The following is a 19,844-nucleotide window of genomic DNA, read 5'->3' on the forward strand; positions in this document are numbered from 1 at the left end:
AGTGCTTGCTTGTGTGTGAGAGTGCTTGCTTGTGTGTGAGGGTGCTTGCTTGTGTGTGAGAGTGCTTGCTTGTGTGTGAGGGTGCTTGCTTGTGTGTGAGGGTGCTTGCTTGTGTGTGAGGGTGCTTGCTTGTGTGTGAGGGTGCTTGCTTGTGTGTGAGGGTGCTTGCTTGTGTGTGAGGGTGCTTGCTTGTGTGTGAGGGTGCTTGCTTGTGTGTGAGGGTGCTTGCTTGTGTGTGAGGGTGCTTGCTTGTGTGTGAGGGTGCTTGCTTGTGTGTGAGGGTGCTTGCTTGTGTGTGAGGGTGCTTGCTTGTGTGTGAGAGTGCGAGAGTGCTTGCTTGTGTGAGAGAGTACGCTGTAGTCATAAGAGGGACAGCTGGGCTGGGATTTGAAGATACATTGGCAGATTGTTCTACCAGGAACTGCTGCATTGGTGCATTGTACCTGCAGGTGTTTGTTGCCTGTAGAGGGCTGGTCATCCAGTAAACCTGCTGACTGTATATTTTATGCATGACTGTACATTATTAATACGCATTTTTCCCCTCCTATTTTCTTTCAAATAGGTCTGTTGTCTAGTCCTCTATCTATAGTTAAAAATTGGGGAAATGAAATTGCCACAATAACAGCCAATTATTAGACTAATGCATTAGTTGATAGCATGACTAGAATATACACCAGTGTATAATTACTGTAATGCTCCCTCTCTCTTATGGTACATTATAGGGCAGGCTGTTGATATAATTGCTGATCAATAGTAGTAGTTAGTTTACTTGCAAAGAAAGGGAACCTACCAAATTGGATATCCCACTGAGTTTCTATTCTGCTGACAGTTTAGGTCGAAGTGCACACGAGGCGCTAACATTAGCTCAAGCTGCACTGTGCAGGCAGCTGGACTGCGACGTGCTAACATTAGCTTAAGCTGCACTGTGGCTCTTTAGTTCTCTATGCAGACGGACATGACGTGCAGGCAGCTGGACTACGACGCGCTAACATTAGCTTAAGCTGCGCTGTGGCTCTTTAGTTCTCTATGCAGACGGACATGATGCGCTAACATTAGCTTAAGTTGCACTGTGGCTCTTTATTTCTCTATGCAGACGGACATGACTCGCTAACATTAGCTTAAGCTGCACTGTGGCTCTTTAGTTCTCTATGCAGACGGACATGACGCGCTAACATTAGCTTAAGCTGCACTGTGGCTCTTTAGTTCTCTATGCAGACGGACATGACGCGCAGGCAGCTGGACTACGAGGCGCGGCAGATCAGAGCCGCAATGGAGGAGCAGCTGGGCACCTGCCAGGACATGGAGAAGAGGGCTCAGGTCAGTCAGCCTTCGCTTTTGACCCGTGGCTGCCGAATTTGCTACTGTTGGAAGGTTACGTACATTAGTATCAGTATCGGTATTTATTTAATTTTTGAACTCAATAATTGATGCCCCAGTGGTCTTACTGCGTTAATATAGGCAGATGTGAAGATGTAGCTTGTACGACATCGCAAGGAAGACCAGACCATGCCAGATTGTCGTCAGGCGCAACAGGCTCTCCAACAGACCAGAAAAATCCAGTCCGTTAATCAGCTGTTGGGAAATATTCCCCTGTTTGTATATCATCTGGGCTGTCCATATGTTCAGGATGGTGATATTACTCAAATATTACCGTATTCTTCCAGATATTCTTTCTCTATTTATATTTTATTTGGAAATGGAACCCGTATCAGGAACAGGACCACCACGGAAGCTAGAGAAGCTGAAACCCCCACAATTTACTGGCCGATTTGGCAAAGAAGGATAGATATTTCACCCTCCTTCAGTTTGAACCATTGTCTTCAAATTCATATAAACTTATGTTTATATATAATCCCTTTGAAATCTATTTCAGGCAAGAGTGGCCCGGATTCAGCAAATCGAGAAGGACATGCTACGTATCAGGCAGTCCCAGCCAGCAGAAGTGGAGGTACGTAGCAACTGGAGAGATTTTTCCTCTTTACTTTATGCAAGTAAATGGTAGACAGTTCAATGCATAGAATTCTCTTGACCTTGGCTTTGTAGTTAAATGCATTGATTCTTATTGTTGTGCTTTTATTGTATTTGGCATGAATCACAAAGTCCTCTAAGGACTTTCTGATGTATGACCTTAAAAATCACCCCTTTTCATCTTTAGTATGGAGGTGTATTACAGGAAACCTGTCAAATGTGCACCGCGGTAACACAATTATGTACACTCAGTGAAAACCTGACTAGGTATCAATCACTGACTTAAGTCTTCTGCTGCTATGGACTTAGAGGTTTATCCCGTTTTGTGTTGAGATGCTCTTCTGCATACCACTGTTTTAATGTGTGGTTATTTGCGTTACTGTCACTTTTGTGTCCACTTGTTTAAATGTTAAAAGACATTATGAAAAGGATGTCTATTATCTGAATAAAAGTTTCTCTCATGCACCCAACATCGCTCCTTTAGTATGGTAATTGGTCCTACAATACTTTGAAACAAAAGCAATGTGATTTGAAACAAGGTTTTATGCATGGTTATATTTGTCACGTGTTTTCCATGGTTGTTACAGAATTGTACAGGCTGCCTAGTGAGCTGACTGAAATCTACTGGTGCACTAGCATTGGTGGCTAGCATCACCTCTGGCTAACGTTTAGCTAAGGCTAGCTAGCTAAATACAAACTCAAGTAACGTCAGTTAAATAGCTTGCTAAATTGTTTGTGTGGAATCTATGAAAGCTGATGTTCTATAAATCATATTAGACCACTGTTTCTCAGCTCATTGCTATCACGACACACAGAGGTGGGGTTGTGAATGGGGCGTTTTTGTGTTCAAACACGGGAGCGAAGCAAGGTAAGAAATTCCAGGATTTTCTGCCTTAAGGGGCAGATGTCCAGATTTCTCTGATCTGCAGTAGCTCTCTTGGACCACTTTCTACTCTGACTTGTGTTCAGTCGATTGCGATTCATGCCTGGCAGTTAGCACACAGTGAATCACGTCGAGGGACTGACACTTGACTTCATTGGGAGTGATGGGGAAGCAAAGCTATAAATCAAGCTGTGTGTAGGCTGGACTCAGCAGCACTGGTTTGTTCACAAATTTTTGACTCTGTCACGGTCCTCTTACTCTCATGTCTTTGTCAGACATAAAAAAAAAAAGAAAAAAAAAGGTGTTTTCAGTGATCCGCTTGCATTGGGGCAAGACGTTGGCGGGTTGAATTTATACAGGGAACTGAATTGGAATGCATGTGTGATGTTTTCTTTTGTTGTGCTATTTCCTGTATTAATGACAAGGAGCTCATTGTTCGAATTTACTCGTATAAATATATAAATGATGCAGTATCACTGCTTGGTGAATAAAATGGAGGGTCGTCACATTGTGGGACGCTCTGCAGCCGACAGAAATGATTTTTAAGTGCAGTAGGCCATATTAAAACGAGTCACTTAGCCTTTTAAGCGTTAAAGATGTTACCTGACTCCTTAATATTCACTGTCACTGCAAATTAAACATTCATGGTCTCCTCTCATCCTGCTAATTTCAGATGGTAGACCTAGGTCGGGCTGTATAATGCGTCCACATTATACTGTACCTGGTATAATCCCTTGTGTTTCTTTGTTCTTGGTTTCCGTTTGATGTTGCGCCCTGTCTATTTTATCCAATGCTACCGTCTATGAAGTTCAAGTGCTTTGCCTCGTTCGTGTGACTGTACGGACCCCAGCTTAATGCATTCTATTTTTTCTCTTCTTTGATTTAATGTGGATCCCCTTTCTGCGTAATGAGGAAGGGGGAGGAGGAGGGGCGGAGGCCCAGCAGATGAAGGGGCGGCGGGGAAGGGAATCCACCTTGTCTTGCGTGTTGCTACATTGAGCGTGTCAGGTTTTTTTTTTCTACATCTGGCTGGATATAAACCCCTTTGCACACGATTTTCCCTCTAAACGCCCCTCTGAGCTGCGGCATAATTAGGTCATGAATAGGCAGCAGGGCAGGATACTGGGCGGGGGGGGGGGGGGAGGTGGCAAACTTGCCATGGCAACAGGCAGACGCTGTCATCACTGTTGCCGTGGTTGCAGCTTGTTTGTTTCCCTGAGCCCTAAATCCAGTTTGTTGGGCTTTTGTCCCCCCCACCCCCCTTTCTCATCCCCCTTACAGAAGACCCCTCAGAGCAAGCATGAGGCAGAGAGACAGAGCGAGGCGGCGCAGGCATCGTGTGACACGGGCGTGGCCGCCCAGGGGTGTGGTCAGGTAAGAAAAACATCTTTCTGAGCATCCAACAGCACGGAGTCCACAAAGCTGTGTTGGCCTGGCAGCTCAGTGAGCCTAGAACTGCAGGAGAACCTGGCTGCCTAGGACTGGGGGGGGCCGGCTTGATTCTACTCCAAAACGCCATTTTATTATTTATTTACTTATTTTATTATTCTTTTTATTTATTTATTTATTTTTTCAATCCCTTTGATCGGCAGGTTTTTTGGAATATTTCGTATTCAAAATTCCAAGTCCATGTTCTAGAACTCCCATGCTTCCATTTACTGGTAGTGATTGTTACATCAGCATTAGAATCTTCAGTTAAGAACATTCTAGTCCCATATTTGTGAATACCGCTCTCAAGGCTGCCCGTCTGAACAGAACAGTGAAAATGACAAATATCAGTGTTGAGAAGCTGGGGCTGTGATCAATAGGGAATGTATTTGCCTGGCTGGTGTTACCTTGACATTGAACCAAAATGGATGCTGTGAAGTCAGGATTGTTTGTTATATGAGAACAGCTTTTAGCCAGGCAATTTCTGATGTGGGGGCAGTGCATTTGCACCTGATATTATTTTCCTAGCATTATTGTGCATGCAGCAATATTTGTAAGAGCACAACAAATGTGTTCCATTTCAATGGATTAAAAAGGCTTTTTTGAGCTGTTCTCCAGAGGGTATTAGTGATATTTTAGTACTGCCCGAAATGCAAAGGTTTCATTTCTTTCTGATAACATACCTTAGATAACAATGGTTTAAATAAGTTTAAAAGTTGTTTCTTCGGTTTCATATCTCAGCTTTATGATTTCTTTTGGGGGGAAAAAAACTGAATAGCAAGTGAAATCTTCCATGAGCATGAAAAACTAGAGACACTCATTTAAGTGAAAACCATTTTCCTGTACAATAAAGAGGGTTCCGCTTTCTGACAGATAAGGCTTCCATTTATCATCTGGGATTTTCACTTAGTTCATTAAATTGAAACCTAACATTAAGGGCTAGGCTGGCAGACAGAGATTAAGCCTAGTCTTTCTAAATTCAATTTTAAGTTGAGATTCTCCATACGAAACTCAATTTAGTCCAGGACTAAGCTTAATTTGTTCCTGCGAAATCGGCCCTGAAGGTATAAAGGATGTCAGTAACATATAAAAATTCATGCTTCTTGTTGAAGGACTTTTCACATCATGTTACTTTAGTTACGATTCAGTTATACTTTTGTCAAAAATAGAATAATACATTTGGCCACCTTAATTGTGTGCGAAAATTATCCCTAGGTATTTAGGGTATTTAGCGAGCAGTGAGATGGCCCTTCCATCGACATCGCGGTCTATAATCATTGCATTTGAGCTCACTTGAAAACATTGGCGGAAACATCCACTGCGTGTTACCGTTTATGTTGACTGTGAGTTGTTCTTTTTTTGAATGCGTCACATACTGCATTGCACACTGACAGAGCCTTATTTGTGGCTTGTGTCTCTTCAGAGTTCAAGTGCTCGAATGGACCATGAAGCAGCCAATGATATGAGTTGTAGTAGTAGTTACTCTGTCCCTCGCAGACTGACAAGTCACCTGGGTACCAAGGTAACCGAAGATTCCAAGCCCCAGGTTGCTACACAACATTTTTTTCTAAACCTGCATTCATAACTGATATCTGGCTGTCTTTTTATCGTTGCTGAAACTTTCAAAATGAAACTTTCAAGTGTTTGAACTATGAATGTGTACGTTTATTTTTTATTTTTTGGTACCGATGTACTGTGGGGTAATATAGGCATAAACATATTTTGTTTGTTACATTAGACACCAAAATTCAAAGACATTGCCTCATGGGTTTTTGGAACAGATTCTGGATATCTGTATGATGTTTTTAGCATAGTCACACTTCGCTCCGATTGTTAGCGGTTGTTAGCATACAGTCACACTTGGTTCCCATTGTTAGCAGCTGTTAGCGGTTGTTAGCATACAGTCACACTTGGCTCCCATTGCTAGCAGTTGTTAGCGGTTGTTAGCATACAGTCACACTTGGCTCCCATTGTTAGCAGCTGTTAGCGGTGGTTAGCATACAGTCACACTTGGCTCCCATTGCTAGCAGTTGTTAGCGGTTGTTAGCATACAGTCACACTTGGCTCCCATTGTTAGCGGTTGTTGGCAATGCTAACCCGCCCTGCGCTCGCCCCCCAGGTGGAGATGGTGTACTCCCTGCTGTCCATGCTGGGCACGCACGACAAGGACGACATGTCACGCACCCTGCTGGCCATGTCCAGCTCGCAGGACAGCTGCATCGCCATGCGCCAGTCCGGCTGCCTCCCGCTGCTCATCCAGCTGCTCCACGGCAACGACAAGGACTCGGTGCTGCTGGGGAACTCGCGCGGCAGCAAGGAGGCGCGCGCCCGGGCCAGCGCCGCCCTGCACAACATCATCCACTCGCAGCCCGACGACAAGCGGGGCCGGCGCGAGATCCGGGTGCTGCACCTGCTGGAGCAGATCCGGGCCTACTGCGAGACCTGCTGGGAGTGGCACGCGGCCCACGAGCAGGGCGTGGACCACGACACTAACCCCAGTACGTTTGCGTTTCGCCTCGCCTCCGCCAATGAGGTTATGCGTCTGTCTGGTGTCTGTCCATCTCTTTTTTGCGGTCGACTTTTTTATTAGTTCTTCAGTACAGGAAACAGAAAACATTACATTAAACAATACCATAACAGACACCCTCTTCCCCCCACCCTGGCAATCCAGACAGTCTATCCATGATAAGTATGTCTAATGCATTCCTTCAGTTTGTAAGTAATTGTATGCATAACAAAATGCATGCATACCTTCACATGTGCAAGATGCAATTGTTGAGTGTCGGCCTTATTTATCCTGGCTTTGGAAAGTTTTAAGTAAGTGATGCCTCTATAGCACAATGGCCAATGCTTATTTGATAATATTTTTTGCTGTTGTAACTTCTGCTAGCCAGATTTTGCCCCGGGATAATGATAGATTCCGCTTAGTCGTCACCAAGTACTGTGATCATAGGGTCAGGAGGTATTACCGTATCAGTCAGGTCACATACAACCTCATTCACACGGTGCCAGACAGCATATACCTGGGGACATTCCCATAATACATGTTATAGACTTCCCAGGGGACTGAGAAATTGGACTTGAAATGATGCCTATTGAAAATCTTAAGACGAGGGGTTATGTATGATCTGTGACCGATGTATCAGTTGGTGATTTGGGCTTTTGGAAGCACCAAAAATATTGTTCCAAACCACATCCCAATTCATCTGTCTGTAGATTCAGATCCCTTTCCCAGAGAGAGACCAAAGCTAGGGGTTTGTAGGTGGCTTGAAGAGCCTGTAAATGTATTCTGGACACTAAGCCAGAAAGCAAAGCAGAACAGAGTGCCAGACACAGAAAAAAGGATGTGTCTGGAAGGTTAAAAATCTGGCAAAGTTCTCGGAAACTATAAAGGCCAATGGTATTAAGTATCTTTGGGATTATGAATCATGGTTTGACCATGCTGTAGAGGGGAAACGCTGTTTGCCTGACAGAAGTGTCCTATTGTGCCACAAAGGAGAGTGCAGGTGCCATTTAATCCCACATCCCTTATGCTTCTCCAACTATTAATATAGTATGTTATAATGGGACCAAATGATAGCTTTCTGGAGCTGAGGCCAGCAAATGTATTGGAGAGTGTAGTGGGGCAGTAGAAGTTGGAACCAACCAGATTTTGATGAAGCGCATCTGAAGAGCCAAGTAGAACAGCTTGAAATTAGGGACCGCTAGCACCCCCAAAAAAAAAAACAAACAAACTGATCACCAGAATATCCTCCACATTTCAAGATTCCCTTTGGTTTGCCATCCCTCTTTAAACATGAAAATGTAGCCAAACAAAGGCCGTTTTCCCCATCCCAAACCCGTCTTTGAGAATCTTTGGAGATTGCACCATGTTTGAAGTGTCTCGTAGTGCAGTGTGAAGTTTTTCAACTGCTTGGCCCACAGTTCCCGAGATATTTGTCTCTAGTGAGGATTGCCATACAGTGCCTCTGTAATGGCGTCTGCCACATGGGCCTCTGTGTGGGGGCTATGTTTTAATCACTTACTGGTAGGCGAAGCGGCCATTTTGTGAGATTTCAGTCATCTTGACATTTTCATATTTCTTTGTGGGTCACGTGATCTCTCTCGTTTGTCTGTCCATCTGTGACAGACATACCGGGAAAGGTAATGGCATGAGATTTGCAGAGCACATTCATGTTCCCAAGAGGAATAATAGACCTATTGATTTTGGTTGACCCCTGGCCCTTCCTCTAGCGCTGCCACCAGGTCGAACATATGTCAAAAAGTTAGGATTGAAAGACATTTGAGATTGTTCTGTTTTGAGATTGATGGCGGTCTGCACCGCACTGAATGATTGTTTTCCAGTTTGTTTATTTGACGGGAAGAGTGCACATCAATAACAATTCTGAAAATAGGGCATAGAGTTAGCCAGCTTATAACATATAGTGTAACCTTTGCAGCACTTGTGGACCCTGCTGAGCCAGGCTGTTGGCTGTGTGGAGAATGAACGGCAGGTGGAGCAGTTTCTTATGTGTTCCATTCCTTAGACCCTCGGACGGAAAACTATGATCTTTTGTACATGATGTTTTTCCCTTCAGGTTTAACCATTTTGAAATAAATGTTTAATTTTATTTTTAAAAACGCAGATGTCTAATAGATTTCCACATTTAAAGGGAAGCATATCAACAGGTTTAAATTTCAGTTTCCTTGTGGAATAAATTGACATCTGCGAGGTTTGGGGCCAGGTGAGATTAACCAGGATGGGAGAGAGGTTTTGAGTGGATCATGATACATTGCATTGTAATAGTGGGCTGCATTTAGTTCTGCAGGTAGGAGAGCAATTTATGGATCCCTGTTTCCCATATTTTTCAGATCATGATTACTTAAAATAAAGTCTTTTTATGGTTTTAAGCAGTTATTGAATCACTTTTTAGCTCATCACTCCAGCTGTGTGGGTCTGTCTGTCTATAGGTTGTCAATGTTGAATTGCATTGAGAGCCTGTGTTAGCGGTCTGCTAAAACCAACTGGATGGTGCGAGAACCCGAACATGGAGGAAGCCATTTTGTATGTTACTTTTTCGTGCAGAGTCTGTGGATGCAAATTAAACTACTTCAGAAGTGGCCCATGAAAACAATATAGGGACGCCCCCCCCATTTGTTTTCCTACTACATAATGCATAATAAATCCTTGAGAAAACATATTTGGTACTCTATCTTTTCTGGTCTGGATCAACATAACCAGCACTATTTCCAGGAAAAACTCAAATTAATAAAAGATAACGCAACATTTTCTTTCTTTAAAAAAAAAAATCCGATTTCAGAATAAGGATCTTTAGTCTGGATAAAATAAATGTTTGAAAACCCAGCCCCTGCCGTTTCAGTATAGAGGATTTTCATTTTCATGGCGCCGTTGTGTAAAACAACCTGCTGCATTAACGTCCTTATGTCCCCAGGATTAGCTTGAATGGCCACATGGGTTTAAGTGTTTCTCTCTCTTGTGTGTCCAGTGCCCTCTCCTGTTGAACACCAGATCTGCCCTGCGGTGTGTGTGCTCATGAAGCTCTCCTTCGACGAGGAGCACAGGCATGCCATGAACGAACTCGGTAAGCACTCGCCCTGTATTACATACATTTCAGCTTGACTTTAAACAGAGCACACCCACAGCAAGTACGTGAAACATCTTTGATATTAATAATTAAGATTCCCATTGAATGTTGACCAATTATTGTAGTCATTTACCTGCGAGTTCACCTCGTTTAACCAAGTTACAGATAAATTGTAATGGTTATTGCCACTGATTTATTTTAATGTTATCTGCGATATTTAAGGCTAAAGTAAGCTTACTAATACAAACGTGGGAAAGAATATCATTTGAAAGATGCAATTTTTCCTTTTCAGGAGGATTACAGGCAATAGGGGAGCTGTTACAGGTAGACTGCGAGATGTATGGACTTACCAGTGACCACTACAGCGTAACTCTGCGCCGGTATGCAGGAATGGCGCTTACAAACCTGACCTTCGGAGATGTGGCCAATAAGGTGGGTGGTGTTATAAAAGTGTCAAAAAAAGTGTGGGGGGAAGATAAGAAATAAAAAGGAGTAGGAGAAAAGGAAAAGGGCAAGGGATATCCTTTATTGTTAATGATCAAATTATAGTTATTTTGTTGTTCTTATTTTTTTTGTCCTTATTTTCTGTTCACTTCAATTATTATTTTATTTTCTTATTCAAATTGCATGTATGGCACTGACTTTCCATTCCATCCAAATATTGTTTCATGTGTGTCAAATCTTCGTATAATTCAGTATGTAGGTAAAAAGTTGTCCCCCGAAGTGGGGGGTGGTGGAAGGATTAAAATAATAATAATAATGAATAAAAAGTAATTTGTGTCCAATTGGTGTCATTAATTTGCCCCCTCTTTTCTGTACACAGTCTACCCTGTGTTCCATGAAGGGATGCATGAGGGCGATGGTGGCCCAGCTGAAATCAGAGAGCGAGGATTTGCAACAGGTAATGCATTTCTTCTTAAACCCAATTTCTTGATTTCGGAGGGATCATGACCCTATCTCGCACCTTATCTGACTTTTAAGAATTTGAGATCAAGTGAGCACAAAAATATGGGTATGTTCATAACAAAATGATGGTTGATTCTTGGGGGATAATGACAAGGAGCTTACACCTAGACAGCTTTTTTCAACCATGTATATGTGTATAATAATTCTGTTGTGTAATTGCTTAAGGTATGCACATTTATTAATAGGAGGGGAAAAAATCATTATTGCATGTAATGTATGCATTAGTACTGTTGTCTGAAGGCTTGACTTAATTAATTTTTAACATGTAAAATAAATATTTAAACTTAAATATTCTCTCTGTCACTACAACTCAATACTATTTCTATACATCATTACACAGGTCATTGCCAGCGTGCTGCGGAACCTGTCCTGGCGTGCTGATGTGAACAGCAAGCAGACACTGCGGGAAGTAGGGAGCGTTAAGGCACTCATGGAGTGTGCCCTGGATGTCAAAAAGGTGACTTGTGTCTTTTCACACACTGTAAAAAGCCTCAGTTTTATTTATTGATTTCCTGCTACATCTGGTGCTGTAACTACATCATTTACTTATAAAGGTTCATTTTGTTTAGCGAAGTTACTAAATCTGTGGGGGGAAGAAAGAAATTGGCAAATCATTAGTTGCGGTGCGTGTTACATAAATGTATTTAAACACTCTCACAAACCTTTCTTTGTCCTTTTCTTGTTCTTTAAAGGAATCGACCCTGAAGAGTGTTCTCAGCGCCCTGTGGAACCTGTCGGCACACTGCACTGAGAACAAGGCTGACATATGTACTGTCGACGGGGCACTGGCCTTTCTAGTGAACACGCTGACTTACCGAAGCCAAACCAACACCCTGGCCATAATCGAAAGTGGAGGAGGAATCTTACGAAATGTGTCTAGTCTCATCGCTACAAATGAAGATCACAGGTATGTGATTGATATAGTCACATTACAATAATATTTTGAAGGGGGAGTTATGCATTTGCCTTAAACTTATATTTTTCCATTTAATTCTGTGGACATACAGAGAAGTTTGCAATTAAGATTAGTAATAGCACTTCAGTATTTGCTTTGACAGGCTATAAAATTTACAAAGTAATTATTCCTCATTTTATTCCCTATTTATAAAAGTAAAGTAGGTGATTTAGACACATACTTTTTTCCACTGAGAAACTGAGGTATAATGATTATTTATCTTCTCCCCTCCACCCCCAGGCAAATATTGAGGGAAAACAGCTGCCTCCAAACTCTTCTTCAGCATCTGAAGTCTCACAGCTTGACCATTGTCAGCAATGCATGTGGAACCCTCTGGAACCTCTCCGCTCGAAATATGAAGGACCAGGAAGCCCTGTGGGACATGGGATCTGTAAGCATGCTGAAGAACCTCATTCACTCCAAGCACAAAATGATTGCGATGGGGAGCGCTGCAGCTTTAAGAAACCTCATGGCCAACAGGCCTGCCAAATACAAGGATGCCAACATCATGTCCCCGGGATCTAGCTTGCCCTCCCTCCATGTCAGAAAGCAGAAAGCGCTATTCGAGGAACTGGACTCGCAACATCTCACTGAGACGTTTGACAACATTGACAATTTGAGCCCGAAAGCTGCTCACAAGGGCAAACCCAAACACAAGCAAAACGTCTACAGCGAGTGTGTTCTCGACTCTGGCCGCCACAACAGCGATGGCGTTTGTAGGGCCGACGGTGGTTTTAGCCCCAACAGCGTGCCGGCTCATTCTCCGTACGCGAACACTCCTGTGCTGCCTGGCTCATCGTCCAGAGAAAGCAGAGGAAGTTCAGATGGTTCCAGGGCTGAGAGGGATCAAAGCCTTGACCGGGAAAGGAGGGGCGGTGGACCCAGCGGGGCTTCGGAGAAGCCCTCCAAGAGAACGGGAATGCAGATGTCATCCAGCACCGCGCAGATTGCAGCGGTAATGGAAGAAGTGCAGAATGTGTACATTAGTCCAGAAGACAGGAGTCCCGGTTCTGTGCAGGACATGCACTGCATGCAAGATGAAATGACTGGCATGAGACGCACTGCCATGCTTGCCTCTTCGAATGTGTACGGTTATAACAAGCCGGAGCTCTCTAATCGAGCGTGTCCAATGCCAAAAATAGAATATAGGGCATCCAATGACAGCCTGAATAGTGTTGGCAGCAGTGATGGTTATGGTAAAAGAGGCCAAATGAAGCCTTCAGTTGACTCGTACTCTGAAGATGATGAGGGCAAGTGTTGCATCTATGGAAAATATCCAGCTGACCTTGCCCATAAGATACATAGTGCCAATCATATGGAAGATAATGATGGGGACCTGGACACCCCGATAAATTACAGCCTGAAGTATTCAGATGAACAACTGAACTCTGGTCGGCAAAGTCCCACTCAAATTGAAAGGTGGGCAAGACCTAAACATCTTGATGGTGATTTGAAAAGGCCTGATCAAAAGCAGTTGCAGTCACAAAGCCAAGGCTACCCTTTGTATACAGAAAGCAATAGTGACAACGAAGAAAAACCGATGCAATATCAGCCTAGATTTGTACAGCCGGAATGTTCTGGTGGTTTCAAATCAAGGAGTTCCAACAGCTCTGAGCAGAGTAGAGGCAGTTCTAATCATGGAATGACGACACAAGTTAACCAGACTATATGCTCCATTGATGATTATGAGGATGACAAGCCAACAAATTACAGTGAGAGGTATTCAGAAGAGGAACAACCGGATGAGGACCAGCCAACCAATTACAGCATGAAGTACAGTGAAGAAGACCACCATGTGGAGCAACCAATTGATTACAGCTTAAAATATTCTGAAACGCACTCCACCCAAAAGGTTATGTATAGCCATTCAAAATCCTCTTCTCAAGGCTCTACAAAAGACCATGTTAACCAGGGCAGCGGTTCGTCCTCTTTAACGCCATACAGAGGTTCCTCAAGACAAAAACTACACCCCTCTTCAGCTCAAACGCAATCTGGTTCAACGCGTGCAGGCCAAAAAACATGTAAAGGCTCTGCTATTAACCAAGAAACTTTACAGACCTACTGTGTTGAGGACACTCCAATCTGTTTTTCCCGAGGTAGTTCTTTGTCATCCTTGTCTTCCGCAGAGGACGAAATGGAAGGGAGAGAGCGATCAAGAAATGTAAGCAACTACCCAACTCTTCCTGTTTCTGACAAGGAAGCAAGTGGGACTACAGGTGCAGTTCAGCCTACACCTGAGAGCCAGTCATCTTCACAGCAAATACGGATGAGATCTCATAGAAATCAGGGTGTGTCAGATGGATCGAAACATAAAGCAGTTGAATTTTCTTCTGGTTCTAAATCTCCGTCAAAAAGTGGTGCTCAGACACCCAAGAGCCCTCCGGAACATTATTTGCAGGAAACGCCTCTGATGTTCAGCAGGTGTACGTCTGTGAGCTCTCTGGATAGCTTTGAGTCACATTCCATCGCAAGTTCAGTACAGAGTGAACCGGGAAGTGATATGGTCAGTGGAATCATTAGTCCAAGTGATCTCCCAGACAGTCCGGGGCAAACGATGCCGCCGAGCCGAAGCAAGACACCACCTCCGCAGCATCCGGCCCAAATGAAACAGAAAGTGAAAGTGCCTCCCCGCACTGAGAAGAGGGAGCTGGCTCCAAGACATGCAGCTGTGAATTCTGCTGTCCAGAAAGTGCAAGTACAAGACAATGACACGCTGTTGCATTTTGCTACAGAAAGCACTCCTGATGGGTTCTCTTGTGCTTCAAGTCTGAGTGCACTGAGCATGGATGAGCCATTCATTCCCAAAGACATTGAAATGAGAATTATGCCTCCTGTTCATGAAGATGATCATGGGAATGATGATGAACCTGATGAAGAAGATCCCAAGGACGCCAATAATCAAAATAAGGCAGAAGTATACCATGAACCAGAAAAGGATATACTTGGTGATTCTGATGATGATGATATTGAGATATTAGAAGCTTGCATAAACTCAGCCATGCCTACAAAGTCATCAAGAAAGCCAAAAAAGCCACCACCTTCAACTACTTCAAGAATACCTCCACCAGTAGCCCATAAACCAAGTCAGCTGCCCGTATATAAGCTGCTTCCATCTCAGAATCGAGGGCAGCAACAAAAGCATGTAAGCTTTACTCATGGGGAAGACATGCCAAGAGTATATTGTGTTGAAGGGACCCCCATTAATTTTTCAACCGCAACATCTCTTAGTGATCTCACCATTGAGTCCCCTCCAAATGAGTTTTCTCATCCTGAAAGCATTATATCTGGAATGGGATCCGCTCTTCAAAGAGAGACAATTCCAGAGGGGAGAAGCACTGAGGGTAATGAAACAAACCAAAGTCCTGCAAACACTTCTGCAGCGGATGAGAAAAATGAAGAAGGGGATGACATACTTGCTGAATGTATCAGTTCTGCAATGCCAAAGGGTAAAAGTCACAACCCTTACAGGATAAAGAAGGTTATTGATCATGTGCAACACCCATCTGCAGCTGCCACTGTTCCTGTCAAACAGGAGATGGCAAAGAAGCCAACTTCTCCAGTGAAGCCAATGCCACAAAGCAGTGAATATAGGGCCAGGATGAAATGCGTCGGTCCTTCAAGTGGTTTTGCCCCTGACGCTCCGTACTCTGATAAAAATGGAGATAAGCAAGACTCAAAAGTGACTTCCAGAGAGTTTACTAAAAAACCTCCAAATACTGATGACAGGGTGCGCCCAGGCTTTGCCTTCGATTCACCTCATCATTATACTCCAATTGAGGGAACCCCCTATTGTTTTTCACGCAACGATTCCTTAAGTTCGTTAGACTTCGAAGATGACGATCTCGATTTATCAAAAGCTAAGGATGAACTCAGAAAGGAGAAAGAGCACAAAAGAGAACTGACTGAGAATCCCACTGACCAGTCCTCGAGCCGCCCACCTCCAGGCAGGTCCCGTGCGCTTCCGCAGGACCATGAAAAATCTCTTAAGAAGCAGGCACCTTCGTCAGAAGCACCCAAAGAAAACACTGGGCCAATCCCAGATGAGAGGCAGAATTTTGCTATTGAAGACACACCAGTATGTTTTTCGAGAAACTCTTCTCTTAGTTCATTGAGTGACATCGATCAAGAGAATAACAATAAAAGCTCAGACCACAAGGAAATGTTAACCACCCAGGTTGAGGCATCCAAACCTCAAGCTACTTGTTATGCTCCAAAGGCTTTTCATGTAGAAGATACACCCGTTTGCTTTTCCAGGAATAGTTCACTGAGCTCTCTGAGCATTGATTCAGAGGATGATCTTTTACAAGAATGCATCAGTTCTGCCATGCCAAAAAAGAAAAAACAGCAACCTAAAAATAAGGAAGAACATGAAATGCCTGATGACAAACGTATGGGTGGAATTCTATCTGAGGAGTTGGATTTGACATTGGACCTCCCAGACATGCACAGTCCTATTTCAGAGCAAGCTCTTTCACCAGATTCTGAATCATTTGACTGGAAAGCTATTCAAGAAGGCGCCAATTCAATTGTGAGCAGTTTGAATCAAGCAGCTGCTTGTCTTTCTAGGCAAGCCTCTTCTGATTCCGATTCGATCCTCTCTCTTAAATCTGGCATCTCAATTGGATCTCCTTTCCATCTGGTGGCAGATCCAGAAGACAAACCAGTTGCTTCTAACAAAGGTCCGAGAATATTAAAACCAGGTGAAAACAGCACTTTAGAATCAAAAAAGCGAGAAGAGGAAACTAAGAGCCTCAAGGGAGGAAAGAAAGTTTACAAAAGTCTCATAACTGGGAAACCCCGGACAAGCACCGAGAATATGAGCTCTCAGCAGAGGCAAGTGCCAGTTCCTATGATCTCACGTGGAAGGACAATGATTCATGTTCCTGGTGTGAGAAGCAGTTCACCGAGCACTAGTCCGATTCCAAGCAAACCACCGCCTAAAGGAGCTTCTTCAAAAGCTTCTAATCAAGGGCAGACGTACGGCAACTCGCCACGGAATTTGAAGCCACCTCTTAAATCAGATCCTTCCCCTTCTAGTCGGCAGCCATCTTCCCAAGGAGGACCAACAAAGACCCCCTCTCAGGCAGGCTCGAGAGATTCAAACCCCTCAAAAACGGGTCAGCAGCCTTTGAGTAGGCCGGTGCAATCACCTGCCCGTACTTCTGTTTCACCTGGAAGAAATGGAATTAGTCCTTCCAACAAGTTATCCCAAATACCCAGAGCACTGTCCCCAAATGCAGCTTCGGGCAAGTCACCAGGCACTGGCAGAATTGCGTATACTTCTCCTGGTAGGCCATTAAGTCAACAGACTCCGCCTAAGCAAAGTGGGTTGCCTAGAAGTACCAGTGGAATTCCAAGGAGTGAATCTGCATCAAAAATTCTTAACCAGTCTGGAGCGTCAGCTTCAAAAAAGGATCAGCCAAGGATGTCCTCTACAAGGTCGAGTGGAAGCGAGTCTGATAGATCAGAGAAACCTGCGTTGGTTCGTCAGTCCACATTCATTAAGGAATCCCCTAGTCCAACGCTTAAAAGGAAATTAGAAGAGTCAGCCTCATTTGAGTCATTATCTCCATCTGCCAGGCCACTATCTCCTACTCGATCACAATCCCACTCATTGTCAAGCCCATCTTTGTCCGATATGTCACTGACTTTGCCTTATCAAGGCAGCTGCTGGAGGAAATCTCCTCGCAGTCAGCATTCTTCTGAAAACAGAGACGGAGGATCTCTTGGTAGACATGACATTGCCCGTTCTCACTCTGAAAGCCCATCCAGACTCCCAATAACCAGATCTGGCACATGGAAGCGTGAAAAAAGTAAACATTCAACCTCCCTGCCAAGAGTCGGTACTTGGAAGAGGACAGGGAGCTCCTCCTCAATTCTTTCAGCTTCTTCAGAGTCCAGTGAAAAGGCAAAAAGTGAGGATGAAAGGATGACCTTGAGTCTCGCTCCGGGATCGATACCTAGCAAAGATGGCAACACTCCTTTAAAAGGTACGTGGAGGAAAATTAAGGACAGTGAAAATCCTAATTCAATGAGCAGTGAAGCAAACGATCCGTTTGATGATGCTGATTCAAAGTCAGTGGTCCATCATATGGCCCCTGCAGTATCCAAGGCCGAGGATGTTTGGGTAAGAATTGAAGACTGTCCTATCAACAACCCCCGATCAGGAAAATCTCCAACTAGCAACACACCCCCCGTTATTGACAGTCTACCAGACAAAATGACACTTCCAATTGCTAATGAGGCACAACTCAAACAATCCACTGTGAAAGATAACGCACTTACTTGCATCTTTAGTTCGGAGGGCAATTTGAATTTGTTTGGGAGCGATGGTCACGATAAGAGAGGATCTGACGTCAAGCCAGCAGGCCACCCGAGAACAATGACGGAGGCCAATGAAATCCCGGTTGCCGAGCGCACTCCCTTCAGCTCCTCAAACTCAAGCAAACACAGCTCGCCGAGTGGAGCCGTGGCTGCGAGGGTCACGCCTTTCAACTACAACCCGAGCCCCAGGAAGAGCAGCGCGGACAGCACCACCGCTCGGCCATCTCAGATCCCCACGCCCGTGTCCGGCAACGCCAAGACCGATTCCAAAGGAGAGAACGTTGAATCCAGTGGGAATCAAAGTCCCAAACGCCTGTCCGGATCTTACCTTGTAACCTCTGTTTAAAAAGAAAGACAATTCTCGGATGGGATCACTACTGTATGCTTTCTTGCAACTACTGCTTTTGATCGTTATGGCGCAAAGAAATGGAACCATGTAAATATTTCTTGAGGGTTACTACTGTGGAAGCTTGTAGATTTTTGCTTGTAGATTTGTGACTGACACACCAGGTTGTCAGAGTAAAATCTTGTTGGAAGGTGTTGTAAGAATATTTGTACTGTACAGATTTTTATGTATTAATTTAAGTTCCTGTAATTGCTTGGCAAATGCGAAAATGGAATAAAAGTGACCTTTTTGAGATGTACTGTACTAAATTGTACTATAGTGCTCAAGCGTTTGAGTTATTGAAGTTTTTATTACATCTCCATTAGACCAGTAAAATAAGATACTGCTGCAGATACAGTACAATAAAAAAGTCATACCCGTTCTGTGCTTGCATGAACTGATCTGATGGTTTACTTCCTGAAGTAACATTTGTGGTCACATGATGTGTATAGGTAGCTGTAGTGTAACACATTTACACTGTTTTGTGTGTGCTCTGAAAATAAGGAAATACCTGTAACCTTGAAAAACCTTTCAATGAGGTGTGTTACCATGGACATAGATTTTAACAGAAATTTGATCATTTGACTATGCTGTTAATGTGTATTCTGTTCGAGGAAAATGGCTGCTCTTTTAATAGGACATTCATTGTGTCTTAGATGAACATAACTAAATGAACATGAGAAAATAAATTATTGCTGTATGCTTTATCTATTTCCAAACCTAATTTTCCTTTTCCCTTCCCTAATCATTGTCTTTGTTAAGCATGTTATTTGAAATAGGCTTTCATTCTGCCAAAAACATACAATATGTGAATTACTGAGACACTTGTTTTATTTTTTATCTTCACGCAATAAAGTGGATATGTTTGGCTATTTAAGAAAAGACTGTTTCAAATGATCTATTGTAAAGCAGCAAAATAAACACTAAGATTTTGGTGTAAAGCTGACTTCTGTGAATTTTTAGGACATTCTGGTAAGCTAAGTTAATTAAATTCTGGTTTGTTACTTAATGATTAATCACTTAATTATTAGATAATTATGATCTAATCAGCCAATTGTGTGGCAGCATTTCAGTGCATACCATCATGCAGATACAGGTCAGGAGCTTCAGTTAATGTTCACATCAACCATCAGAATGGAGTGGTTTGAGTATCTTAGAAACTGCTAATCACTTGTGATTTTTCACACAACAGTCTCGAGTTTGCAGAGACCAAAACAAAAAACATCCAGTAAGCAACAGTTCTGCGGGTAGAAAAGCCATGTTAAGTGAGGTCAGAGGAGAATGGCCAGACTGGTCAAAGCTCACAGGAAAGTGACAGTAACACAAACAACACATTAAAACAGTGGTATG

The 19,844-nt window shown here is 43.5% G+C and overlaps 1 protein-coding gene across 3 annotated transcripts in view; it reads left to right on the plus strand.

Moving 5' to 3' along the window:
• The window catches only part of LOC133140059 (adenomatous polyposis coli protein-like), a 46,267-nt gene extending 26,832 nt beyond the window's left edge, over positions 1-19,435 (plus strand). For 2 of the 3 annotated variants that reach the window (XM_061259603.1, XM_061259602.1), the window contains exons 6-16: positions 1,204-1,317; positions 1,874-1,948; positions 4,133-4,225; positions 5,703-5,825; positions 6,399-6,777; positions 9,766-9,861; positions 10,157-10,296; positions 10,688-10,765; positions 11,171-11,287; positions 11,523-11,737; positions 12,026-19,435. In XM_061259603.1, coding sequence (XP_061115587.1) covers positions 1,204-1,317; positions 1,874-1,948; positions 4,133-4,225; positions 5,703-5,825; positions 6,399-6,777; positions 9,766-9,861; positions 10,157-10,296; positions 10,688-10,765; positions 11,171-11,287; positions 11,523-11,737; positions 12,026-18,455 — 7,860 coding nt within the window. In that variant the 3' untranslated portion in view covers positions 18,456-19,435. The remainder of the gene's footprint in view (positions 1-1,203; positions 1,318-1,873; positions 1,949-4,132; positions 4,226-5,702; positions 5,826-6,398; positions 6,778-9,765; positions 9,862-10,156; positions 10,297-10,687; positions 10,766-11,170; positions 11,288-11,522; positions 11,738-12,025) is intronic. The other variant, XM_061259604.1, reaches the window with a different exon arrangement.
• The last annotated feature ends 409 nt before the right edge of the window (positions 19,436-19,844 follow it).

This window comes from Conger conger, chromosome 11 (genome assembly GCF_963514075.1).
Source record: "Conger conger chromosome 11, fConCon1.1, whole genome shotgun sequence".
Classification (NCBI taxonomy): domain Eukaryota; kingdom Metazoa; phylum Chordata; class Actinopteri; order Anguilliformes; family Congridae; genus Conger; species Conger conger.